The sequence below is a fragment of the Lacerta agilis genome, chromosome 16 (genome assembly GCF_009819535.1).
Source record: "Lacerta agilis isolate rLacAgi1 chromosome 16, rLacAgi1.pri, whole genome shotgun sequence".
NCBI classification, from domain to species: domain Eukaryota; kingdom Metazoa; phylum Chordata; class Lepidosauria; order Squamata; family Lacertidae; genus Lacerta; species Lacerta agilis.
This window is the reverse complement of record NC_046327.1, coordinates 24,776,604-24,804,095: the sequence shown is the minus strand read 5'-3', so window position 1 is coordinate 24,804,095 and position 27,492 is coordinate 24,776,604. Positions and strand designations below refer to the sequence as shown.

At 48.1% G+C, this 27,492-nt stretch overlaps 1 protein-coding gene across 8 annotated transcripts; it reads left to right on the top strand.

Moving 5' to 3' along the window:
* Positions 1-26: 26 nt before the first annotated feature.
* IFFO1 (intermediate filament family orphan 1) lies at positions 27-24,809 on the top strand. Of its 8 annotated transcripts, none has more exons than XM_033173382.1 (10): positions 27-921; positions 12,180-12,240; positions 12,332-12,427; positions 15,609-15,749; positions 16,199-16,207; positions 16,685-16,869; positions 18,171-18,291; positions 21,140-21,232; positions 23,769-23,899; positions 24,561-24,809. In XM_033173382.1, the coding sequence occupies exons 1-10, from the start codon at positions 107-109 to the stop codon at positions 24,661-24,663; spliced, it is 1,755 nt and encodes a 584-aa protein (XP_033029273.1). In that variant the 5' UTR covers positions 27-106; the 3' UTR covers positions 24,664-24,809. The 8 variants fall into 8 exon arrangements, with proteins under 8 accessions (XP_033029273.1, XP_033029279.1, XP_033029278.1 ...); XM_033173388.1 differs by lacking the exon at positions 24,561-24,809 and adding an exon at positions 24,145-24,360 and having other exon boundaries at positions 21,137-21,232; XM_033173387.1 differs by lacking the exon at positions 24,561-24,809 and adding an exon at positions 24,108-24,360 and having other exon boundaries at positions 21,137-21,232.
* The last annotated feature ends 2,683 nt before the right edge of the window (positions 24,810-27,492 follow it).

The window sequence follows — 27,492 nt, the reverse complement described above, 5'->3', positions numbered from 1 at the left end:
CCCGGCAGGCGCCTCCGGGCTGCGATTGGCCGTGGCGGACGCGTGTGCCCGCCCAGCCCGCGCTTCCCCCGGCGCCGTCGCAGCCCCCTGGACGGCCGCCGCAGCCATGAACCCGTTATTCGGCCCCAACCTCTTCCTCCTGCAGCAAGAGCAGCAGGGCTTGGCGGCGTCGGAGCCCGAGCACCAGCGTCAGTTCCCGGACCTTTTCTTCCTTCCCGGCGAGCCCCCGAGGGACTTCTTCGACGGGGAGCTGGCCCCGCCGGCCTCCCTCGCCGCCGGCTCTGCCTTCCCGGCCCCGCCGGCCGCCATGGCGCTCCGCAACGACCTGGGCTCCAACATCCACGTCCTCAAGACCCTCAACCTCCGCTTCCGATGCTTCCTGGCCAAGGTGCACGAGCTGGAGCGCCGCAACCGGCAGCTGGAGAAGCAGCTGCAGCAGGCCCTCGAGGAAGGCGGCGCCCGTCGGGGCAGCCTGCAGCGCCGAGACCAAGCCGTGCAGACGGGCTTCGTGGGCCCCATCCGCCCGCTGGGGCTCCCGCTGGCTGGGGGCGTCGGAGGCGGCGGCAGCAGCAGCTGCAGCAGCCCCCGCTCGGTGGGGCTGAGCACGCCGTCGAGGGTGCTGAGCTCGCCCAGCTGCCACCACCCGGGGGCCCCGCTCACGCCCACCTCGTCGCAGTCTCCGTCGCTGCCCGGCGGCACTTTCTCCTCGTCCTCTCGCTTCTTGCCGGGCACCATCTGGTCCTTCTCGCAGGCTCGACGGCTGGGACCCGGCCTAGAGACCACCTTGGTGCAGGGGCCCGGGGTCTCCTGGGTGCACCCTGACGGCGTCGGAGTGCAGATCGACACCATCACCCCCGAGATCCGGGCGCTCTACAACGTCCTGGCCAAGGTGAAGAGGGAGCGCGATGAGTACAAGCGCAGGTGAGGGGCTCGACGGGCCGGGCAAAGCCATCGTGGCGGTGAAGGAGGCCAATGCCAGGGAGGGGGAAAGAGATGGGTTGGTGGAAGCACTGGGAAAAGAGGCGACGAAGGAGGGATACCGTCGCAGGAGCCTCTTATTTTCCACTGTTTTTGTTTCCGTGGCCAGGTCAGCTTCTGTTAGAGGATTTCCTTCTCCTTTTCAGCTTTGCTGAAATCGTCAGTTCCCGACATGTGATGCGGGGCAAGTCACCACGACCCACTTTTTCCACACATGTCAGCAAGCATGTCGACTTGAATAAAATATTTGCGGGGGGGGGGCAGGTAAGCGCCACCCCACATAATCGATCACAAGATGCAGCACATGCACAGCATTTGAATGGCAATGCCCATCAACTTTAGGGGGGCCCAGCAGCCCCCTCAAATATTTTAGGGGGGTGGACAGAAAGGACCGCGGCCCCTAGGAGTTGTCTCTTCTATGTGGCAGGACAGAGTTATAAAGAAGTTAAATGATCCATCCCAGTTGCCACTGCTCCCCCCCTTTTTTTAGAAGAGAGAGAAAAGGGAAGTTAGGCCGAGAGCTGTGCGCAACTCTTCCCTGCCACATTGAAGCATTTTGTTAGTCACGTCTACTTCAGATTTCTATAACTAAGGTGTGACGCCAGCCTAACCCTTCAAAGCTCACCAGCACATTTTTACCAGTTTGTACCTTAACACCCCCATCTTGTATAGAAAGCAAATGCTGGGCGAGTTCTGTGTCGCAGATGCTAACTCAGCTGACTTGCTGCGGAGAGAAGGCACAGAAACCCAAGCCTCTAAAGATCTTCTGTGTGTGCAGAATTATTATTATTATTTGTGGAAGCCACATATTATTTATATATGGTGCCATCAGTGCACATAGCGCTGTGGAAATGTAAACGGCAGATGTCGGGTTTGTGGCCTGAGGAACTTGCGATCTGCATTTAGACGCTGGCTGGGAGTGACAAGGGATGGATGTGAACAAATGCATTTTTATATGTCCTGACACTTCATTTCGCTTGGTGGCGGAGACTAAAGGGCCAAGCTGCACATTACATATACCCTTTTCTCCGACACTTTTTTCCCCTTTTACTGAAAGCAGCATCCAAGGTAGAGATGAATCAGAGAGGTTTTATTTCTCTCTTCTTCTTCTTCTTCTCCTGCTGCTTCTCCCAGAGAAACCCAGGGTGGCAAATAACAAGCGATAAAACCATAGAAACACATTTAAAACTATTCCAGGGCAGGTGCAGATTGGGAAAGATCGCACAACTTGAAAGGCTCATTGAAAAAGAGGAAGGTCTTCCATAAGTGCCGAAAAGTTTGCTCAGCCCCCAGCACTTTTCTTATTTATTTATTGTTTATTTACTGCATTTATATGTTCTCCTCTTCCCTTTTCATCCTCACAACAACCCTGTGAGGTAGGCAAGGCTAATAGATGGTGGCTGGCCCAAGGTCACCCAGTGAGCTTCATGGATGAGTGGGGATTCGAACCCTTCTCTCCCAGCTCCTAGCAGGTACCCATAACTTTTTCCTGAGTTGTGATGTTTTGTCCGTGCGTGCGTGTGTGTGTGCATGCACATACACACGCACGCACGCACGCACACGAGCAAGAGGTAAGCAACTTCCCTTTTCGTAAATGTGGGGAGTTTTGAGTTAAGCTTGTCTCACACAAACCTGCCAGCTACTAAGATCATTCTCAGACACCCTCCAAGGAAGGCCACCATCAGTGACCAGAATCAAGGACCTCGCGGTGCCCAGCCATTGAATACTCACTCCCAAGGGAGGCTTGCCTGGGGCCGACTCAGTTGCCCTTTTGGCACCAGGCGAAGAAGACCTTATTTTGCCCAGCCTGCTAAGAAGACTCTTTCCAATACAACATTTCTGTTTTGTGCTGTAGTGATGGTATATTCTGTTCCATTTTATTTGTTAAACCCCTTTTTTAAAAAACAAACGAACTTGTAAGCTGCCTTGAGAGTCCTTTGAGCTAGTAAAGCAGAACATTGGATGCTTAAAAGAAAACATAGGTACCTTTGAAGAGGTAGAAAGATTTGCAGGGTTGGCTAAGTTCCAGGATGTTTAAATATGCTGGAACTGCAGATGCCTCTTGCTGGGCTTCCGTGAGGGGAGCCAGGTTAAAAACCTGTGCCTGCTGCTGTTTTTCAGGCAATTGGGTTGCCGGGAAGAGGAACGATGAATTGCAATGTACTTTTGTACACTAGGGAAGGTCCAAATCATCCCACAGAGGCTGGTGAATGTCTGTAATCATGGGAGAGATAGAGAGATCCCTGTCAAAGCATCCTTTAAAAAGAGTAAGATGGACAATATAGGAGCAGCTGCCCAGAAACAGTACAGTGGTACCTCGGGTTACAGACGCTTCAGGTTACAGACTCCGCTAACCCAGAAATAGTACCTCGGGTTAAGAACTTTGCTTCAGGATAAGAACAGAAATCGCACTCCGGCAGCGCAGCAGCAGTGGGAGGCCCCATTAGCTAAAGTGGTACCTCAGGTTAAGAACAGTTTCATGTTAAGAACAGACCTCCAGAACGAATTAAGTTCTTAACCCGAGATACCACTGCATTTTTCTTTCTTTCAATGGGGCTACTGCTACTTTTGCTGGCTTTAAGCATGAAAGATACCTGGATGGTTGCGTTATAATTGGCCAAGAAGTATTTGTGGGCCTGCCTCATAGCTCCGTATTGTGACCAGTTGTTTCCCCGTGGATGTGGCGATGCTCCCTCATGCTTCTGTAAGGGAGAAGTGCCAGCTCCCTCTTCGCACGTTTCACAAGAAGTGTGAGGTGGAAGATGCACAAGCTACATTTGCAGCTGAAATCATCCCTTGCCTTGTGGTTTTTAAATTTAGGAGGGGGGAAAAAACCTTTGCCCACACCCCCAATGGGACTAAATGCAGCTTTGACAGGATGCAGAGGATGATTTAACTTGGATAAATAAGGTAACGGAAAAGGAATAAGGTAAAGGAAAAGTCGAAGGCGACTATGGGGTTGCGGTGCTCATCTCACTTTCAGGCCGAGGGAGCCGGTGTTTGTCCACAGACAGCTTTCCGGGTCATGTGGCCAGCATGACTAAAGTGGTTCTGGATGGAAACTAGAGCGCATGGAAACGCCATTTAGCTTCCTGCCACAGCAGTACCTATTTATCTACTTGCACTGACCTGCTAGGTTGGCAGGAGCTGGGACAGAGCAACGGGAGCTCACCCTGTCATGGGTTTCAAACCGCCAACCTTGTTTATCTATTTGGATAAATAACATGGGCAGAAAGGGTCAAGTAACTCCCTTCTTTTCCTGTCCCACTTTTTCTTTTAAATAGTTCAGCCTTGAAGCTCCCATATCATATATTTTTTGTTTACTGTGGTTGGGGAGGGAAATTGAAGAAGAGTAGTGTAGAGAAAGTTAACGGAGGAATTATTATTCTCCTCCACAATGCAGAAGTCAGTTTAGGGCAGGTTTTGTCATTATTACAGTATTATTATTTTTTAAAGTGCTGAGCAAACATAGTGCTAAATGAGAGCCTTTGCTGTGAAATACCCCTGCTTGGTCTTATTTGATAGTGTTGCTATTTAACAATCCCTGTGTCTAATTTTTAGAGCTGCATAATCAGGTTGGAAGGCACCTCAGAGATCATATAGGCTAACCCCCCCCCCCCCCCGTCCAATATAGGAAAGCTACTTCAGAATACAACATCCCTGATAGGTGCCCATCCCGGTTGTGCTTTTAAAAAAAAGAAAAAAGGAGTCCACCTCCTTTTGAGGCCGTCCATTCTGTTGTCAAGCAGCTTTCACCACCAGCAGGTTCTTCCTAACATTTTGTCCAAATCCATTGTCTTGAAACGGGGGGAGAGGTTTGCTCCGATGCTTTTGCGACAGCCCTTCAGATAGTTGGCTGTCATGTCACCGCTCAATCAACTCTTTGCCAGGCCTAAGCATCCTCTCCACACAGGACTCCATCTCTGCGCTCATCAGCATTGTTCATGACCACCTTTGGGCAGGCTTTGATTCATCTTCCTTCCTTCCCAGAACTGGACACAGTTCACCATTACTCCTTGCAATATATAGTTTGCCTCTCTTGCCAGAAAGGCCGTGAAGCTCCCCTGCAAGCCTCCTTGCTTATCCAGATAAGTTAAGAAGCAAGCAGGTGATAATGCTGGCATAGCTGGGTCAGAAGCAAGTGCTTTGATGGGATGGAGCCAATTGCTGCTCACTGAGCCTCCCTCGCCCCCATATTTCCCCCCCCGGCTTCATAAAGCCTGGGTCGCTTTTCTGAAGGTCATCCTTGTTAGGATTTACATGACCAACCTTTTAGACCTGTTTCTGGTGGAAAGGCAGCAGTTAACACATGCATACATGTGTTAAGAAAAAACAGCTTTAGAACGGGCCATTTCAGAAGCATTAGATCCTCGTCCTTTGCCATTTCCTCGTCTCCTTCTCTGCTCCAAATGCGCATTCACCCTTCCAAACATATTGTTTGGGGTGCTATTCTGTTTGTGTGTGTGACTTGGGAGTGGGAAAGTGGCAAGTGAGAAGAGGAAAGCATCGTGACCATGCTTCCATTACAGATTCTCCACTCATTCGGGTTTCATATGTTCATGTTCGTAGGGTAGGGCACGAGACTCTTAATCTCAGGGTCGTGGGTTCGAGCCCCACGTTAGGCAAAAGATTCCTGCATTGCAGGGGGTTGGACTAGATGACTCCCCGTGGTCCCTTCCAACTCTTCTGTGAGTCTATGATACATACTTAGCCTAGGTGCCTGTGATGCTTTTGGGGTAAATTCCTGGAGACGACGGGACCAGCCTACGACACATGGGTCTGATGCAGAAAACCAAAATGGCATCTTCTTTCCATTAAATAATGTACAGTACAATTTACCAGGGTGTGTTGATCTGCTCCAGAGAGGGTTGCAATATCTCTGCACGCACAGATTCTGCCCATTTCCTGTGTCCTTAGTGGCAGCCTGACGCAAGGTGATCTGCTGAGGGCAGCTGTCCTGGTAACAGAGAGGAAGTGGTGGCAAACAGTTCACCTGCTTCCATGATCTCAGCCATGCTGTTGTTAAAAACAGGGGAAGGACCAGTGAGAAGAGCAGCTGGAAACACTGAACTGCATTGGGTACATGGGGAATTTGGACACATGGGCTGTGCACGTGAGAGAGAATGTTTTTGCGGAGCTGTGTGATGCTCACGTCTCTCATAGCGAGACGATAATTGCAAAGAGCTTTGTGCAATTAGGGAAAGCACTAGATGAACACTAGGAAAATACGCTGACATGCGGCATCATCCAGGAGCCAACCAGTTACTGAAAGAGGGGCCTAATAATTGAACCACTGCCTCCTTCCCTTCCTTCCCCTCACTTGTGATATCCTAAGGGGAAAGTGAATTCACTAAATGCCTTGGTGTTTGGAGATTTCTCTCTATGTGTGCGTTGGAATTTGCAAAGCTGGCAAAGGGTCCAATGCAGAGAACCAAGATGACTGTGCAGAATGGCTGAGCACCATCGATGCCAGCAGAATAACCATTTTTGGAACAGGGAGGGGTTTTAAAAGGCCATCTGCTCAGCTTCCCTAACTTCATTAAATTTCATTACACTTACTAGATGTGTGCTTCTCTCCCCCCACCAAACCTGACCACTCTTTTGTAACTTAGTTCCTTTGTATTTCATTCAGCCTGAGAATAGCAATGGTGAAGAGGAGCAGGTCCCTCGCCCTGCCTTTTTTTGGACAGAAAGGAGGACACCTCTGAACCACCAACTTGAATTGATTTATACAATTTTTAACTACCATGGATTCTTCCAGAGGATCCCAAGAATTGCAGCTTTACTTGAATGTGCTGAAAATCTGTTGGAGATCTTTAACAGCCCCTGCCTCTCATAGTAATAGTATTCTTGGGAGTCCCTAGGGATATCTCTTGCCCCCTCCCACCCCATTGTAGATCTGTGTGTGCATCGGAAATACGAGGGGCTGGAGACAAAGGGGAGAGAGCTGGTGCTTCCATGCTTTGCTGGTGAGCTGCTCTGAGCCACAGCTGGAAACCGAGAAGTGGCCCCGAGTATAAGGCACCAAGGGGATTCTTATAGTCTAACACATGCATGTGAGTGAGGAACATCAGAGGTATCTGGGAAATGCTCCAGATGAAAGCTTTGTAGGAGACTTTAAGCTTCTCTGTACATGTTACGTGATTGCTGTTGTTGCCTCCAAACGAGCCCTCTGAAATTTGCTGCTCTCAGAGTTACGTTACAAGTACCTTGCATCCTTCACCCATAGGATAGCTCATGAGAGACGAGACTCTTAATCTCAGGGTCTTGGGTTCGAGCCCCACGTTGGGCAAAAAGATTCCTGCATCGCAGGGGGTTGGATTAGATGACTCTTGTGGTACCCTCCAGCCTTGTGATTCTGTGATTGCTTGGTGCTGCCTTGTGCCCAGCCAACCCTTGCCATTTGCGTGGCTGGGATAGCTCATGAGACTTTTAATCTCAAGGGCTGTGGGTTCGAGCCTCACATCAGACAAAAGATTCCTGCATTTCAGGGCGTCGGACTAGACGACCCTTGTGGCCCCTTCTAGCTCTATGATTCTAAGTAGATAAACTCTAAATCTGGAGTTAGCTAAGAGCTGAATGCTGTTCAGACTCAACGCCCTGGACTGGAGTCTGCTGTTTTCTGTTAGGGTTCCTGTTCCATCGTTTCCCTTGTTGCTCTGAGTTTATCATGTCTTGAGGGAATGAAGGTTCATTGGCAGGAAGGCCTCCTGTTGTTTCAGCAGCTTGGTCTCTTTGGGGAATGGTTCCCTGCACCTCTTTCCCCCTTCCCTTTCGTCTTGCAGCTTCAAAAGCATCTTCCTGGGAAGGAGGGAGCCGTGGGGTCACTCAAGGAAACGTCTGCTTGCGCTAGATGTGCTGTGCTTCGCCTGGGCTGGGCTGAGTGGGGAGGAGGGAACGTTGCAGTCGAGACTATTATTAGGAAATGGTGCATTGCAGATGAGAGTGTGAATCGGGAGGTGGAGGCGGGCAGTGCGGGATGGGGACCAGGAGACGAGGCGGGATGTGAAGGAGGCTTAAGAGCCGTCTTCTGATTCTAGTGGGCCACCCTCAGTTCAGTGTTGCTCCCTAGGAAGCGTTTACTCCCATTTTCAGCAAAGGAAGCTGAAGGCACCATTCCTAATGCTGGGTTAGGGAGGGACACAAAGTGTGTCCTCTCGTCCCAGATCCGAAGGACCAGTAGAGAGCGAAGAGGAGATAATTTCGGAAGGGCCAGGGTGGAAATAGCTGAGATAAAAGAACTGAAATAATAGTTTTCAATACTGAAACTAATTCCTAGCATTCTGTCGCTCAGTGCTGTGGCCAGCCAACAGAACTCAGGATGTGGAGGGACACCATGCTCAAAGGCCTGTGTTGCTCTTTGTGGGCAGGAAATACCGCCCACTATGTCTACTTTTTATTATGAGTGTTTTGACTGTCCAAATGACTGCTAGACCCTTTTTTTAAAGAGGAAGTGGGAAAGCAAAGCAGCACATTCTGGGATGCTCACACCCTCCAACGTTTATCTGATGAAAATAGGGACATCCTATTCCATAGTAATAACGATGATAATTATTATAATACCCCACCCATTGGACTGGGTTGCCCCTGCCACTCTGGGGGGCTTCCAACATATATAAAAACATAATAGCAAGAGGGAAGGCAAGAGTATAGACCCTCCCAAGTGCCCTTATTTTCCAGGGACAGTCCCAGATTTACAGAAGCCACCCGAGTTTCAGATTTAATCCCAGAATGTCCCTCTTTTTCTTAGGACATCCCTATTTTCATCAGAGAAATGTTGGAGGGTATGGAGTTATGCGACCCCCAAGCCAAGGAGATAAACCTTTAGAAGACACCTGAAGACAGTCCTGTATAGGAAAGGGTTTTTTATGTTTAATGTTATATTATGTTTCTATATATGTTGAAAGCTGCCCAAAGTGGCAGGGGCAACCTAGTCAGATGTGTGGGGTATAATTATAATTATAATTATAATTATTTATTTCTTAAATAGGACATCCTTATTTTAATTGGAGGAAATATTGGAGGGTATGGGGCCTGGATCTTCCTCTACCTATGGCAACTATGTCGTACTCACATAGCAAGATGTGCAAGCAGGAAAAAAAATGCAATACTCCTGCTAATGTGGACGGTCAATTATAGCTGACGGCCAAATAGCAATGATTATTAGGTGATAGCAGCCACATGTCTGAAGGCAGGATTGGAGCCTGAATTGCAATATCGCAAGATTACTAGTCCCTACCCTCTAATAAGAAGCATGTGCTATGGTTATTATTAAGCTTTATTTATTTATAACACATAATCTCAAAAAGCAGATCTCTCACGCTTTTTTAAACATAGAAAGGCAGCCTGTACCTAGATAACTTTTGCATTGTCATTTGTTTTGATAGCATGCTAAGGATAGCAGGCCATGGATTCAGGTTTATTTTTCCTAGGATAAGAGAATGAAGTATCCTTAAACAAATTTTGCAGAAGTGACATGTTTTCTTCTCTGGAGACGCAAGCTCTCTGCCTGCCCCCTTCTTCCACATTTCGCCTGCCTGAGTCACCCTTTCTTTCTCATATTCTGCCTCATTTTCTGTGTTCCTTCCCAAACCATGACTAATCGCCCGTTTGTTTTTGTCTTAAATGGGTGGGTGAGCAGGCAAACTCTTATGGAATATGAAGCATTTGGCTTGAGGTTTGCCAGAAAACAATTCCACTTATTTTAGGCAATGAGAGATGCCAGCGCAGCCTGTTGCTTCTGGAAGGAAGGAGACTTTTCAAGTTTGTTCTGGGAAATACTAAAAGGTTGCTGGGAGAAGGGACGAGCAAGTTTTCTTTATCTCCCCTGGAGATTAAGATCAAATTGACATCTGAGCAGATTCCTCTTCCCAGTCTCCACGGATAGAAGACTATCTCTCCAGCCAGTTTAGTGGGGCACCACAAAGCATTACAACACAGATGCTGTTCTAGTTATGAGATATATTAAATGCATTTGTACCTCCCCTGGCTGTGTATGTAATAACCTGCTTTTATGAGGTAAAACAAGAGAAAAGCTGGTTTGGAAGGCAGGAAAACCTCTGCCTCTGAAACCATTTATTAATGGGCTAGAGGAAGGAATTATTATTATTATTATTAAAAATATTTTTACGTCACCCACCCCTTAGTAAGACGCAAAGGTACTGGAGTCAGTTCCACACCAGCAAACCTATATTTTAAAAATCCCTTTAAGTTGCTTGCCTAGACCGTAAAACATTGGCCAGGTATGCTTTTGTTGTAAGAATTTCAAGGACTTTCGATACAAAGAACCAAGGAATTCCAAAAGTGGGTTGTGATAGAGGGCACTGGATATAACTGTGTTGCTGTTCGAGGAAAATATGTTGACAATCCTGTTATATGCCTCTAAGGCCTTTGGGTGCATTTCGGTCTTGACTAGATGACCAGTTGGTTTCCTTCCCACTCTGCACTTTATGATTCAGTTGCTTCTTCACAGCTATTTTGTGGCATTGCTGATAAGGGATCACAGAACTGTAGAGGTTGGAGCAACCCTAGTCCAACCCCTGCAAGACAGGAATATGCAGCTGTCCCACACAAGGATCGAACCTGCAGCCTTGGCGTTATCAGCACCACGCTCTAACCAACTGAGCTATCCATGCCCTAATCATTAGCGCAACCTTCTTTTCACCAACCACATGAAACATGTTGAGCATCAGGAGCTAAGTAGATCTGAAGGGCACAGAATGAACTAGCATATCTTTGCTGGAGCGGCTCGAGTTTGCAAAGCATAAGGGTGTTTATTTAAGGTATGCCCTGCCGTTCAGTTTGCAGTGAAACCCCGGAGCGGCTCTTTAGCATGACAGCAACGTGAGCTGTCCCACTCAACTGCAGTACTGCAAAACTTCTTGCAATGATAAACCTCTGTAGGCTTGCTAGAGCGGTCCAGCCCAGTACAGATGTGGACAGATAGTTTCTATAGTAGCAGCAGCCAAAGATTTACAACCAGAATGTTTGGGTGAAAATCTTAACATTTTGTGTTCCTCCTCCTTTTAAATCAACCTGCTTCCCTAAAAGGAAATGATACAGAAATGTAATACTTTTACTGCTCTTTCTTGTTGCACATGAGATATGGGCCTCTGGAGGGAAGATTGTGGCCACGTTGCTCCTTCTCTTGTCCTGCTGCTGCACTGCTTTGTGTCAACCCAGATTCCTGGTTTATGTTCCCCAGGAACAGTTTGCATCACCAACAGGGCGCTGGGCTTTTCTCCCAGTAGTACTGCGTGTTAGTTGGATTCCCACCTGCCACCCTCACTGCTGCCCAAGTTGGTTGAGTCTTGGGGGGGGCCTGGAACTTTTATTTTATTTTACTTTGCTTGGGATGACCATATAGCTATATGAATCCCTGTGAAGCACACGTACGTGCATAGCTATCTGGAAGCAGTAAAATGCCACTCTGTAGGCCGGGGGACAGCTGAGTGCCAGCTATAGTTGTGAAGGAAGGAAGAGGGAATGCAGGAGGAGGAGGAGTTTGGATTTGATATCCCGCTTTATCACTACCCAAAGGAGTCTCAAAGCGGCTAACATTCTCCTTTCCCTTCCTCCCTCACAACAAACACTCTGTGAGGTGAGTGGGGCTGAGAGACTTCAAAGAAGGGTGACTAGCCCAAGGTCACCCAGCAGCTGCATGTGGAGGAGCGGAGACGCGAACCCGGTTCACCAGATTACGATTCTACCGCTCTTAACAATTACACCAAACTGGCGAGGGCCTCGGCAGCCTTCAGTCCCTGCCCTTACAAGCCTTGTAATGCAAGCCTTGGGCTGCCCCAAAACTGATGAGGTTAGACATACCCAGCGGCCCGATCCAGCAGAGCAAAGGAAGGAGAGGCAGGGGTCATCTGTCGATGTGGTTTATTCTGGGGTAGCCAGCCTCTTGCAGTTGCTAAACATAGTTTGTGGTTACTCTCCTCGGTCCTCGCCCAGTGGGATGTGAATTCAGAGCAGCAGAGCTAAAAGCCTGTGTGGCAAAGCCTGCCAGCTGTCACTGCGGCACATTCCAGGGGGTGCCTATGCTCCTTCCGTGCCAGTCCCTCCCACGTAGCACAAATCCCGTGCAAAACTTCCTGTGCCAGCACTGGTTTCGCCAGTGGGAGGGGATGCACCTGTCCACCCGGCAGAGCCCGGTGCAAAAGCAAATTGCCATGTCTTTGGTCCGTTTGTCTCGCCAGGTGGGAAGAGGAATATACGTTGCGCGTTCAGCTGCAAGACCGAGTGACTGAGCTGCACGAGGTGAGGGTCACCCCTTCCCCTCCGACTCCCTGCGCCCCGGGCCTGGGTCTCTCCAAGCGCTGACCTGTCTATATGTCTACCTCTCCCCTAGGAGGCCCAAGAAGCAGAAGCGTGTCAGGAAGAGCTGGCGATGAAGGTGGAGCAGCTTAAAGCAGAGCTGGTCGTTTTCAAGGGGCTGATGAGCAATGTGAGTCTGTGTACTGCATCCCCAAATGTGCACCCTGGTTTATTTTGGACCACAGATGGCTGGCAAGTGAAGAAATGTAAACTGGCATAGTCCACAGCAGGGTGGATTTGATTTAAATCTAATCGATTTAAATCATTTATTTATTTTTTACAGAAAGACTCATTCTTGCTGGTATCATCTTAATACTGACAACCAGACAGAGCGGATAAAAATCAATGTTTGTTTGTTTTTTAAATGGATTTTTTAATTTAAATCAGATTTTTTTTTTTTAATTTAAACCAGATTTTTAAAAATAAAATGCTTTTGGAGGAAAAATCTTTCTAAAGATAGTTTTCTGTTTAAGTTACATTATAGTCCAAATGCTATTCATCAGTAAATAAGGATTTGTTTTAAGTTTTTCATGTGTGCTAAAACTCAGTCTAAGTTTTTTTGTTTTGTTTTCTAAATTGTTTAACCACATCAGTTAACAAACATGGATACATATGCTATAATGTTATTGCTTTAGTTATTGCATCTGGTTGTAAATATTAAGATTATACCAGCCAGAATGTTTTTCTGTAAAAAAAAAAAAAGATTTAAATCAAGTCTTACTGGCTAGTGATTTAAATCGATTTGATTTAAATCCACCCTGCAACCAGAGGAAGGTTTCGTTTTTGGAATAATAAATTTTCAGAGTGGTTTTTACAGTTATATCAAAAATTACTGATTTGGTTCTACTATTAGAAATCCATAGGCAGATAATTATGAAATTATGGTGAGGTTTAATAAGCTAACTGTTTATATTTGGGCAACTCTTCTGCTGTACAGTGAGTGGTACCTCCGGTTACAAACTTAATCCGTTCCAGAGGTCTGTTTGTAACTAGAAACCGTTCTTAACCTGAGGCGCACTTTCGGCAATGGAGCGTCATTCTGCGCATTTTTCGCTCGCATCTTGTGGCAAAGGTCGCAACCTAGCTACTTCCTGGTTAGCAGTACTTGTAACCCGACGCATGCATAACCGGAAGTGTTCATAACCACAGGTACCACTGTACTTTATTGGAAGGAGTAAAATAACCATTTCCTTAATAGCAATTGAAACAATTTATTCAACTAAAACAATAACCCATTATAGCATATGCATCCATGTTTGTTAACTGATGTAGATAAACAATTTAAAAAAAACTTAGACTGTGTTTTAGCACACATGAAAAACTTAAAACAAATCCTTATAGCCTTTGGACTGTAATGTAACTTAAATAGAAAACTATCTTTAGAAATAATTTCCCTCCAAAAGCATTTTATTTTAAAAATCCAATTTAAATTAAAAAATTCGATTTAATTTTTAAAAATCTGATATCATATATATATAATAATCCACGCTGGTCCACAGAGGATACTCTGTTGCTGGGATGGAGTGGGATCCCTGTGGCCTTCCAGTTGTTGTTGAACTCAAACTCCCATCTATTACGCCAATAAAGGCTGAATGAGTGAACGAAACTTCCATCTTCTCCCTGACCATTGGCCATGCCTGCTGGAATGGATGGGATTTGGGGTCCTGGAGGGCCACAGCATCTCCACACCTGCTGTGCTACTTGTCTGCAAACACACCACAAAGACGTAACCAGGTGTAACAAAAAAAAAATTCATGCAATATATTTCTCTCTGTATCAAAAAATTCTTCACAGAAATAGTCTACATGTAGAGATCAACAAAGTTCAGCAAAGTGACATACCGGTAATAGCAAAATGAATAAAAGTCCCAATGAACGATATCAATCACAAAGTCCCAGATATGAACTTATCCACATATGTCTGTGTGTTTGTGTGGTCCAAACGAAAGCTTGCACAATTCACAAGAAGAGCTTGCACAGTTCACGGACGAAGGTTTTCCGGAATAGTAACCACTATGTCATGAGAGTCGTATATATTTTGATACACATTATATGCATTCACCTCTGATGAAGCCCAGGAAGGCGAAACAGGGTTACTATTCCGGAAAACCTTCGTCCGTGAACTGTGCAAGCTCTTCTTGTGAATTGTGCAAGCTTTTGTGGATATGTGGATAAGTTCCTATCTGGGACTTTGTGATCGATATCGTTCATTGGGACTTTTATTCATTTTGCTATTACGTCACTTTGCTGAACTTTGTTGATCTCTACATGTAGACTATTTCTGTGAAGAATTTTTGATACAGAGAGAAATATATTGCCTGAATATTATTTTGTTACAGCCGGTTACGTCTTTGTGGTGTGTTTGTGAATGCTTCCACGTAGCCTAGGTTTAATGTTGTTTTGCGGTTCGTGCTACTTGTCTATACAATAGGATGCCCAGCACAAGGTTTCTCCACTCCATGCTTAATGTGCGAGTTCCTGAGGTAACATCATTCACATCAGAAGCTTCAGAGGACCGTATCAAGCAATCCCCATCTTTCTCCCTGCACCCACTTTTACTTTTCTCCTTTAATTAAGAAAAGCTTTCAGTTATAAAGAAATAAAAGTGATGCAGGAGGGAAAGAGGAGAAGAAAAGAAAAATGAAAAGGCGCCAATATGTATAGGAAAAAAATATGAATGTGCATGGGGGGAAATACCCTAACCCACACATTCTTTTAGGAATGTGATATTATTATCCTAATATAATATTAATAGCCCACTACATTTTGCATAAACTCATTCCAAATACAGTGGACCCTCTAGTTCAGTGTTTTTCAACCACTGTTCCGCGGCACACTAGTGTGCCGCGAGATGTTGCCTGGTGTGCCGTGGGAAAAATTGAAAAATATATAGTCAATATAGGCACAGAGTTAATTTTTTTAACATTTTCTAATGGTGGTGTGCCTCGTGATTTTTTTTTTTATGAAACAAGTGTGCCTTTGCCCAAAAAAGGTTGAAAAACACTGCTCTAGTTATGTACCGCTCTGGATACATAACTTTCGGGTTACGTTTGCGGCAAACCCAGAAGTGTGTACTTCTGGGTTTTGCCATGCGCATATGCGCAGAAGCAGCACCTCTGCCAACGGACTTTCTGGATTGCGGGCGGACCCCCAGAATGAATTAAATTCGTATCTGGAGGGTCCACTGTATTGTCACATTGATCCAAACAAAGCCTACACCTGCAAGCAGTTTGTTCATAAGGGTACAGAGGACCTAACGATCCCTAACTTTCCTTCTCCCTCCCCTCCTCTTTTTCTTGTGCGCTGGGCCAGAATCTTACCGAGCTGGATACCAAAATCCAAGAGAAAGCCATGAAAGTGGACATGGACATCTGCCGGCGCATAGACATCACGGCTAAACTCTGCGACGTCGCCCAGCAGCGCAACTGCGAGGACATGATCAAAATGTTTCAGGTGAGAGGCACCAGGCGCACTTCCCACCTGTGGGGAAGGGCGGGCCACAGTGCGCCCCACCACCACCACCTTTCCAAGGGGAAACGGAAACCCCCTGCCACCCGACCCTCATTCCATGTATTCACCTCAGTCCCCTGGGGAAAACCGGCAGGCAGTTTGAGGCTAGCCTTCACGAGACCCTCTGTGAGGCTGTGTGGTAGGAACCCTGTACTCCCACCCCACCCCACCCACCCCTAGTCCCTGTCATCTTCTCTTCACGGCTCCCCACCTCAGGCTCTTGGCAGGCCCCGTCAGGGAAGCAGCCGCCGGAGAGGGAGACATGGTGGAAGTGTTTGTGTGTGCCTCTCTCTCTAACACCGTCTCTCCCCTCTCCTCCCCGCCCCCCTTTCTCTCTCTCTTTCTTTGTCTTATTCACTCACTCACTCTTCTTTCTCTTGCTTCCCCTATAGAATCAGTTGGTTAGTTGTTGTTTGTTTGTTTCTTTTCTTCATTGAGCTGGAAAACTATGCGAGTTAGAAGCTTTTCTGTAAAATAATAATAATAAAAATTAACTGTAATTCCCGGCATTTTCCTCTTTTTTTCCCTTCTGGGCACCTCTGTCTTAATCTTGTCTTCCTGACGCCATCTTTGGGGTGTGATTGGAGTTCCCTTTACTGTGAACCCTCATCAGATTCCATCTTTCCATTGCTTAGTTTTTAATTTAAACAATAGAGGTTTCTAAAAATTGCATTTTAGCCATCGCACCATCTTTAACCTGGTCATAATAAGCCCGTATCTCTTTCTCCTCTCTCTCGATCTCTCTGTACCTCTCTTTTGCTCTCTTCCTTCCTTCTGTCTCTCTCTCTATCTCCACTTCACCCTACACCACCCCATTTCCCCCTCCCATCTCTTTCCACCCACCCACTTCCGACCTCCAACCCGACCTCGTTCTGTAGTCTCTGCACTTGTCTCCCATTAAGGTCCCAGCCACGATGGGGCGGAAGCGGGAGAGGAAGCTGGTCAGCGACGAAGACACCTCCCTCTCCGAGAGCGAGACTTCCAAAAAACTCGAGGAGGAGGAAGAGGATGAGACCACAGCCATGAGCATCAACGAGGAGATGCAGAGGATGCTGAACCAGCTGTGAGTCTATCCCTTGCTTCTGGAGTTACTTTCTAGTAGGGCCAAGTTACTGGTTAGGGATTGCCAATCCAGCCTGGGGGGGGGGGGGAGAGAGACAAAACGTGATCCTCCATGGTTATCCGCTGAGATTGCCAGACCACAACTCCCATCAGGCCTGTCCGTGGCTGATGGGGGAGTTGGAATCTGACAACATCTAGACATCATCCACACTGTGGTACCCTTGTGGTTATTGTGTTTTCCTCCCTTTTTTAATTTAAAGGAGAAATCATCCTGGGGATAGGTCTTATAAAAGCTACCTTTGAAGGTGACCCGGAAACTCCAGAATGCGGCAGCTAGACTGGTGACTGGGAGTGGGCGCCGAGACCATATTACACCGGTCCCGAAAGACCTACATTGGCTGCCAGTATGTTTCCGGGCACAATTCAAAGTGTTGGTGCTGACCTTTAAAGCCCTAAATGGCCTCAGCCCAGTATGTCTGAAGGAGCGTCTCCACCCCCATCGTTCAGCCCGGACACTGAGGCCCAGCTCCGAGGGCCTTCTGGCGGTTCCCTCACTGTGAGAAGTGAGGTTACAGGGAACCAGGCAGAGGGCCTTCTCAGTAGTGGCACCCGCCCTGTGGAACGCCCTCCCATCAGATGTCAAGGAAATAAACAACTATCTGATTTTAGAAGACATTTGACGGCAGCCCTGTTTAGGGAAGTTTTTATTGTTTGATGTTTTATCATGTTTTTAATATTCTGTTGGGAGCCACCCAGAGTGGCTGGGGAAACCCAGCCAGATGGGTGGGGTATTAATAATAATAATAATAATAATAATAATAATAATAATAATAATAACAATTATTATTATTATTATTATTATTATTATTTAGCTGTCTCATGTGCTTTCAAGAAAGGCACATGAGACTGCCTTATTGTCACAATCATTCTTGCAGTCTGCCTTATTGTCACAATCATTCTTGGGGGACCCCCCCCCCAAATTAGTGACTTAATGCCATCCAGATGCCACCTTTATGAAGCTCTCATTTGCTAGATGAAGCCAGCTTCCTCGCATGGGCTGACTGCCTGAAGGAGGAAGGGTGGTGGTGGTGCAGCTGTCCTGGCCGCTGGACCTAGCATCTGATCGAAAACATCTAAGATGGCCACTCCCAGAACTGAAGTTGCTGGGATGGTCCCTCGCAAACCAGTCCCAGTACAGAAATGTAGCGAAGCCTCTCTTCCTATTGCTTCTGGGCATGCCTGCCTCCCAAGGAGAGCCTGCCCACCTTCTCTTTGCTGATAATGCGGTTCCTTCGTCCCCAGGAGGGAGTATGACTTTGAAGATGACTGCGACAGCCTCACCTGGGAGGAGACTGAAGAAACGCTGCTGCTGTGGGAGGATTTCTCTGGCTATGCTATCGCTGCAGCTGAAGCACAGGGGGAGGTAAGCGAGTGGCCTCCTTCTCTTCCCGTCGCACTTTGGAGCTCCTCCTCTTGTCAGCGTACATTTCCGCACAAGCCCTTCTCCATTGTTGTTTGAGTGGGTGCTTTGACTCGCACTTGAAGGTTGGGCACCAAACCAAAACCAAACCAGTCAGAATTCTTGGCCCAAAGGATTCATAAGTTTCCTTGGTTAGCGGAAGAAGGAGTCCTTGTTTTGCTTCTTAAGGAAGGGGCAGTGAGCTAAGCAGGATTTGAGGCGTGGCCACAGGGTGACGCCTTGCATTTAGAGGTTTTGCCCACAGATCTTGAAGCAGGTGCTGTCGAACTCTGGCCCACTAAGGCTGAAGGTACACAGTATTAGAAGCGCACTCCATGCTGGAATAACGGTTGCCCTTCTAACACTTTTTTTTTCTAAAAAAAAATTCAGCGGTACTCAAGAAAAATCACCATTTTATAATTCAAATCTCCACGTTATCCACAAACAACGCTGTACCACACAACACCGTTGTCCCATCATTTGTTTTTACAGAGTCATCATTAACTTTACACTTCTTTGCTGGCTGTGATGATGAAAACTATTCAGTAATTTTTCCTACTCCTATTGAAATACGGCCCCTCAATGAGGCCAAACGTTCATCAGTAAAACACCGCACATCCACGTTCCCCACTTCTTCACACATTAAACGCTCACTTCCGTCTGAGACTCAGGAAACACCGTGACAGGAAATGAGGCCGCCATCACGGGTAGCATTGGAACTGACGTTTCTCCGTGCTAGAGAAGAAACTTGTTTTTTAAAAATAATAATAATAATTGTTTCTTCTCCCATTAGTTTCACAAAATGTTTAGGGGCATGTGTACCCCTGCGTCCCCCCAGAAAAAAGCACTGCACTCTATGTTGTAGAGTACAATTTGCCTCGTGCAGTGCACACTGCTGTGGCAGCCTCTGCCTTTTGTGCCTCTCCCCCTTCACACTTTTTTTCCTTTTTCAGTGTGTCTGACCTCTATTTCCTTCTTTTCTGCATAATTCATCGGTGCCCCAAAATGGGCCTAGAGGCATTCACAGCAAGGGAAGAGGGCAGGGCTGCCAGAGGCCTGGTCTTTGTTGCCTAGCAGGCCAACAGCCCCAACTGCTCTAAAAATGAAGGGGGGGGGAAGGAGAAAGGAACAGTCTCCATCACTGCTGGTACACAGAGAGGGGGCAGCAGGGGGTGTGCATGGGTGGGGGGAAGTTTTCTGTCACAACTTGCCAGCGTGTGTGTGTGTGAGGCAATCCAGAATGAGACCTCACCAAGAAAGATAGGGGGAAGGGTTATCTCTTTGCTTCAAACTATGGTCCTGATCCATATCAAGCCTGTTTCACGGGCAACATGCCTTAGGAAAAGTTCCCATTAAACCAAAGAGGCCCGTTTTGCAATGCAAGTTGCAAGCACATGAAACTCTTTCTGGATCAGGACCATGGTATTGGAGAGGGTCAAAAACCCTGATCCAATTTGGGCCCTTTGCAAAAAAAAAAAGGCCTATTGGACCTCTTTTTCTTCCACTGCAAACCGCAGGCATGGGATTTGCCTGTGCAAATGTGTATTTTCAGTGCTGGGTGGATACCTGTGTAAAGGTGTTTGCAGGGTTGTAGCTCAGCGGAGGAGCATCTGCTCTGCATGCAGAATTGTCCCAGGGTCAATCCCGGGCATCAGCAGCTAGGACTGGGACACTGCACCACCTAAACCCTGGAGAGTTGCCAGCAGAGAAGGGTGCGCAGAGCTAAACTGGATGCACCAGTGGTCTGACTCGGTTCCTATGTTCTCTTGCGTTGTGTCCGCAACAGTTTCCAAATGTGCCCATGAGCCCCAGAAATGTGCCTGATATGGATTGGGAGCAATTCCCCCAAAATTAAAAGAAACCCAGTGTCAGGTGTGGGGAGCTCTCTCCTCCCTCAGTAACTTCATAGGCAAGAATCACAAACAGTTTGTATTTTATAGTCCTTTTAATTCAGCCATCTGGTTGCAAAGCAAGAATCCATGTCTCTCCACAAAGAGAGGTGTTGGTTACTCTGAGCCCTTCCCCTTCCATCCCCAGCAACATCCCAGGCGCCAACAGGAAGTTCCACCCCTCTGCATTCTCTGTTCTCTAATACGGCTGGACCTGCGAGCCCGAGAGGAGCAGAGATCGCCCAGGCTCTCTAGGAAGGTCTCTGCTAGCTATTCCCTCCTTTCCCCCCTTCTTCCACTATCTTGTAACTCGGCAACTCCTGTGGAGGCTGTGCAGCATTCTCCTCTCTCCTACTGAAACTGCTGGGGAGAAAGGGGGCAAATCATTATTCTCCTCCTCCTCCTCGGAGAAAAGCTGATCTGGCTGAGGATACCCTTCCCACTCCACCTGTTGGGATCATTCCCTGGTACCCAATTAAGCTTCCTTCCGCTAATGCCATGGGTTGTTTGGCTCCTGCCTTCTGTGCCACTGTGTGCTCTCAGCAGATGCGCCGGCTTACCTCCGCAATGGAGGGGGCTGCGCCGTGAGATGTGCTCACGTCATGGACACGCACTGCGCAGCTTGCATGCATGACGTGAGCATGTTGTGTGGTGTGCGCACGTCGCTGTGGGATATTGAGGGGCCCCAGCCCCCTCCTTGAACATTTTGGAGGAGGGGGCGAAGTCCCTTGGGGCCCCCCTCCCCAGGTGGCCCCCCTGACTTTCAGTCAGTGAGGCTGTGAACATCTCTGTAGCCTGCCCTCCTTTGCCTCAGCTGTTCTGTGGTGATGGACGCCGTGCCGTTTTGCAGCCCGTGTCACTGATGGGCGGCAACTGCTCTCTTTCTTTCTTTTTGGGGTCACTGCCACCTTCCTTGCCAGCAGCCGGACGACAGCTTGGAGAAAGTGATCAAGGACACGGAGTCTCTCTTCAAAAGCAGGGAGAAGGAATATCAGGAAACCATCGACCAAATCGAGGTGGGGGAAAGAAGAGTGTGCAAGGAAATAAATGCTGGAGGTGAACTACGGTATTAGCTCCCTGCCACCGCCAGAAAAGGAGATTAGTGTTAGATTGTCACATGGCTTGATGGGGGGGGGCTGGCTCAGCTCAGGGGGCCAATCAGGCAGCTGCCTAAGGTGGGGCATCGGTGGCATCCAGCAGCGCCGGGTTTAGGGTGGTTCACCCCCCACAAGGCACCAAGCCGAAGGGGTGCAAAATTGAGAAGATTCGCAATTGAGAAGATCCATTTGGGGGACCCAAATTTTGGCCTCACACAGGGGGCCATAGTGCGAAAGATTATACCAAAGCCCGTCCCAGCAGCTGGCAAATTGCAAAGATCATTGGGCTGAGGGAACCCCATTGCCTCCCTCACAAGTTCTTGGGTGAATAATGGAGTCTAGGGAAGGGGGCAGCTTTGTTCTAGGTATCTACTCAGGCCTTGTATGTTTTTCCCATTTAACACCCCTTCTCCTCACTGCATTTGATAGTGCGGAATGGAAGAAAGGGCTTTTATATCTCAGGGATTATACAGTGAGGGGCAGACAGGTCTCACTCCCTAAAGGCTTCCTGCTGCTCAATTCAGCTATTATTATTATTATTATTATTATTATTATTATTATTATTATTAATTTGTACCCCGCCCATCTGGCTGAGTTTCCCCAGCCACTCTGGGCGGCTTCCAACAGATATTAGGATACATTAAAATGTCACAGATTAAAAACTTCCCTAAACAGGGCTTCCTTCAGATGTCTTCTGAATGTAAGGTAGTTGTTTATCTCTACCTTAGGGGACATGAGGTGGGAGGGCGTTCCACAGGGAACAAAATCGTAGTTCGGAATTGTCGTATTCCCAGCTCCTTCCCCTTTTGTTTCCCTCCCTTCCTTCTTAGTAGGGGGGGGGGAAGGGTTTTATTTGTTGGTTTTCCACCCGTTTTGTAGCACCTCCTCGTTAGGCACAAATAACAAGGAACTTTATTAGCTTATTATCCATGGTTGTGGTTCGGTGGGTCTCAAACCCTCGGTGGGTTAGGTGCTTCCCCTGTCTGCGAAGACAGGCTGCGGCAGATTGAGCGGATGAGACCGAGAGTGGGCCTAACGGTCGAATTGCCATTTTCTGCATGTGCTGCTGAGGGGAGTGAGGGGCAGATGGGGCTCGCCAACCTGGGAAGGTAGCCCACCTAGGAGAAGGAAGACTCTGACCCCTAAACCTCCAAGGCCTTGTGGGATATCTTTGGGAGAAGAAAAGACTCAGGAGTAAACCCTACACAAATCCGGAGTGGAGTCCCTAAAACTTGTCCCTCAGACAAGGCGGCTTGTACGCCTCCTTCCAGCAACTCCTGCGGCCAAGGTGGTGCCAAACATATTGCTCTGCTTTCCTTTGGACCCCATCAGCGAGGCCAAGGAGAGGGTCTTGTTGCCTGGGCAGCCCACAACCTCCATACACCCTGCCAAGGCTTGCGCCCCGGGGAAGGTCAATTCAGTGGTGCTAACACAGTGGTTTGACTTCACCCGTGGAGGCACTCCAATGTGTCTTGAAGCATACAGGTGCCTACTACAAGAACCACAAAAAGGGTGTGTAAGGAGGAAGTGTCAGTATATTGAATTTTATTACATACAGTGTTTGGGGAGACTCCGCTCAGCAAGGCCTGGCCTCCAGGTTTCCAGGGAGGATGGCCTGCTTTGTCCCCAAGGGCAGCCATTTCCTTCTCCCCATGGGAGAATGGAGGGTAGCCATTTATTTACGCTGGGAAAAGTAAAGCAGGGGTGAGGGGGCATCGCAGGCCCAGGGACTGAGTGTGGCCCTTCAAGACTCTCTATCTGGCCCTCAAGATGTGCTTTTGCCTGTCTGAAATGTGTCTACTGCTTGCCAGAAACTGGGAGGCCAGGCCTTGCTGGGCAGAGTCTCCCCAAACACTGTATGTAATAAAATTCAACCGAGCAGGACAGAGAGAGATATAAACGGGTGTGCATGTGTAGAAAGCTCTTTGGCGTTTGCCTGGCTCCAGTGTAGTGGGTGACGCTGTGGTCTAAACCACTGGGCCTCTTGGGCTTGCTGATCGGAAGGTGGGCGGTTCGAATCCCCGGGACGGGGTGATTTCCCGTTGCTCTGTCCCACAGCTCCTGCCAACATAGCAGCTTGAAAGCACGCCACTGCAAGTAGATAAATAGGTACTGCTGTGGCGGGAAGGTAAACAGCGTTTCCATGCGCTCTGGTTTCCATCACGGCGTTTCGTTGCGCCAGAAGCGGTTTAGTCATGCTAGCCTCGTGACCCGGAAAGCTGTCTGTGGACAAACGCCAGCTCCCTTGACCTGAAAGCAAGATGAGCGCACCAACCCCATAGTCTCCTTCAACTGGACTTAACAGTCCAGGGGTCCTTTACCTTTTACCTATTGCCTAAAGTTAAGAGTTGTATTCAGCAGCCGTGGGAAAGGGCTTTTTTTTTTTTTTTGAGACGGGGTGGATCTGGATTGCTGTTGGCAGGATGACTGCCCCTGAGGCTCCTCTCTTCCTCAGCTGGAGTTGGCCACAGCAAAGAACGACATGAACCGGCACCTACACGAGTACATGGAGATGTGTAGCATGAAGCGGGGCCTGGACGTGCAGATGGAGACTTGCCGCCGCCTCATCACCCAGTCGGGAGACAGGTGAGCTCCTCTTGCTGTGATCTGGCCAGGCCCTAGTCCTAGCTGTGGGAAGGGTACACGGGGGTGGGGGGCTGTCCGCAGGGCCTTGTCAGTTGTCTTCCCTGTTGCGGGAGGGGAGGGGAGTGTGTGTGTCCATGGGGGTTGGGGTGGGAGGAGGAGGCAGGTTTGGGCTGGATTCTGAGTGATTGGCTGTAACCCCCCCTTGCAGACTTACAGGAGTTGTGTTTCGTGCCATGTGTCTCTAGAAGGTGACGCAGTTCCGACAGGCGCAGTCGCCGTCGAAAGAGAGCTTCGGCCGGAGAAACAGAAGCATCGCCGACCTGCTGGGCTTTTTGGCACTGGTTCATGGGACAATGAATTCAGTGCAGCGCTGGGCTTGGGGAGGATGTTCGTGCTGTGCCCCCCATTCCCTCTCAACCCTGGGCTTGGCAAGGTTCCCAAGGAAGCTCCCTCCCGCCGCCCCCCTCCCCCCGTGCCCAGCAATTGCATCCAGTGTAGCCAGAAACTGACTCCCTCTCCATTCCAGAGCGCTTTCTTGTGCTTCCTTCTCTTCCCGCCGCGAGACTTTGTTACAGGCGCCCACTGGACATTTCCATCGTGTGTGTTCCCCCCCACACACAGCCCTAGTGCGCATGTGACCCCCGCCCTTTTTTTCTTTCAGAAAATCTCCTGCTTTCACTCCGGTCTCGAAAAGTGAATCGGCTCCAAGCGAGGAAAAGGAGGAGTCCGATCATGACCTCCCAAGCGATGCCTCCATAAGATAATGAGGGGGGAATCTACCCCCTCTGCATCTCTCTCCTGGCCCAGGAGTTGTGAGCGTGCTGTTGGGGGGTTGGGGGAAGCCATGCCCTCGCTGTGGCTGTGCCGGACAGAAGGGAACCAGGAGCCCCACCCCACCCCCGTTAAGAGACCTGCCACACAGCCCCTCCGCAATCTGGAGGTGCAGCTAGTTAAGATGCCCATCGGGAGTTTGGCCTCTCCGTTCCTTCCTCCTCCTCTTCACCCCCCCCCCGTACTTTTGTGGGCTTTAGTGGGGAGGCACCCGCCTTATTGCATCTGCTACTCCTGGGTTCTGCCTCGGCAAGCCCCCCGCCCCGCCCTCGCCACCCAGTATATGTGACTTGCCTCCCCATGCTACACACTCAAACACACAAGCCGAACTGGATCCGTTCCTCTCTGCAAAACTTGAACCTCCTCTCGGTGCCAAGTGGGCTTAAAGGCTGGACTCTGTTCTCTGAACGGGCAGAAGTGCATTTGGGCAGCGCGCCGCCCCCCCCTTCCAAGGCCACGTCGCCCCCCCAACAGCAAGAGCCTCTCCTCGTGCGGGGATGAAGAACGAGCTGAGGTCTCCTTCGCCTCTGCCTCTCCGCCCTTGCATTCTGCTTAGCCGCGCTCCCGCGGGACACAAAACAATGCCTGCGATGTGCTATGTCTGGAAACGAGGAACATTAAATGGATTTGACGTCCTTTTCTACAGGCTGTTGTGCGCGTGAGATTTTTGTGAGCCTCGCGGCGGGTGCTGCTGACGCGGGAACTCTTGGTGCAGGTATTATGTGACTCCACGGGCTGTTCTTTTTTAAAAAACCAAAACAAAACAATTTTATTAAAGGTTTTCAACATATAATACAATGAAAGCCAAACAATAGCTAATATCTAGAGAAAGCTAAATAATAAAAGGGGGGAAGAAAAAAGAGGGGGGGAAAGAAAGAAAAAAGAAACAAACCTACACAAACACAAAATTTTATGTTCTGTCAACCTTCTATCCTAATCTTCAATTCACAAACAGAGACCCACATCTTCCCAGTTCCCACCTAGGGCAGCTCCCATCTTTCTCAGGCTCACGCTCTGAGAAGAACCACTACCTGTATTCTGCCTCTTACATAGTTTTCTAGCAATCTTTTCTCTGTATGTATCTTAATATCTTTATAAGTAATTTTAATATTAATAAAGAATGGTCCAAAACTAAATAAGAAAGAAAGAAAGAGAGAGAGAGAGAGGTACTTCCACTCTTCTATCGTCCAATTATATATAATATACCGTAGTTATTTCCAATATTTGGCATATACCCTCCAGAATAACTCTCAGCTGTAGGTGATATGCAGCTTTTTGCCGTCTGCTAAGTGAAATCGCCAAGTTTTCAGATCGCCCCAAATTTATTCAGTGGCGAAAATCAACGAGGGATTTGGAGAGCTCCTGAAGGATTGTTCTGCCCTGGGTGAATAGGCAATAAAATTGTAACTGCAGATCAATTTAACTAAGGGATTGCCCACGCCTCTCTCTGCCCCACTGTTTTCCTCTGGGAAAACCCACAGTTTAGCGCTGAATCGGAACAAAGAGCCATCGAGTTTTCCGCAGATGGCTGCTTGTTCCCATTTAGAGCTAAAGAGTGCATTTTCCAGGCAGAAGCAGCAGGGCAAAAGCCAAACCTCTTGGAGCTGTGCTTAGGAAGCCTAGGACATGTGGGAAACTGCTTGTGCCCAGGAATGAGACAAGTGTGAATGAGCCCATTGGAAACATGTTATTTATTACATGTGTGGTGAACATTTCAGGGGGTGGTCTCTACTGCCACATCCCCTGCCCACATTCGCTCCTCTTACAAACAGCTTTGCGTTAGACCTCTCATATGATAAAGAATGTACCATAATTTTTGCTCCATAGGGCGCACCAGACCATAGGGCACACCTCGTTTTTAGAGGAGTAAACAAGGGAAAAAATATTTTTCTGGTTTTCCTCCTCTAAAAGCCCTGTTTTTTTGAGGATCAGCTCAAATTTGTGCAGCTTTTTTGCAAAGGGAAAAACCCTGTTTTTTTAGGATCAGCTCAAAGTTTTGCAGCTTTTTTGCAAAGGGAAAAGCCCTGTTTTTTTGAGGATGAGCTCAAGGTTTTGCAGCTTTTTTGCAAAGGGAAAAGCCCTGTTTTTTTGAGGATTTGTGCAGCTTCTTAAGGAAAGGGAGCCATTTCTACAGTTTCCAGACAGATAATCTAATCAGCCAGTCACATATCGCTGGGGAAACAAACTTCCCTCTGCAGCACATTCAACAATGGAGGCCTGGGCAAGGGGGCGGGGAGCCAGGTACTCTTATCTCTCTCCCGATCTCTTGCTGATCAGCTGCTGAGCGGGGTCCTTTCAACACCCCCTTTTCTCTTTGTAAAAAGGAAAAAAAAAAAGCATGATCTACTTTTGGCCCCTGGGCAATTTGGCTCCAGGGGCCACCATTTGCTCTATAAGACGCACAAATATTTCCCCTTACTTTTTAGAAGGAAAGGGGTGCGTCTTATGGAGCGAAAATACAGTGTGTTTTGGGCTACTCAATGACCTGAATTTATGGGGAGCGCTTTGTGTGTTTAGGTCAGTTTGGAGTGGGAGCATTTTAGGCTTTGAGCGGGGTGGGGTGGTAGTTTCTTTATATATAATTTCATTTTTGAATTTTTCAGTTTTACATACATTGAATAAAAACAAAACAAAAAAATACATGTATCCCCTTTGATTTCCCTCCCTCCCCTTTTTGTGGATCCTTATGTTATCATTTCCCCCCTGCATCTTCTTTATAACTCCAATTTTTGATAAGTCCTTAAATATTCCTTAATTCCAAT

What these genes read in the sequence shown, in the direction of transcription:
- IFFO1 (XM_033173381.1), top strand. Translation starts at nt 107, where the DNA reads ATGAACCCGTTATTCGGCCCCAACCTCTTCCTCCTGCAGCAAGAGCAG. An exon ending in GAGTGACTGAGCTGCACGAG is followed by an intron (nt 12,241 to 12,331) that starts GTGAGGGTCACC and finishes CCTCTCCCCTAG; the next exon opens with GAGGCCCAAGAAGCAGAAGC. An exon ending in TCAAGGGGCTGATGAGCAAT is followed by an intron (nt 12,428 to 15,608) that starts GTGAGTCTGTGT and finishes GCGCTGGGCCAG; the next exon opens with AATCTTACCGAGCTGGATAC.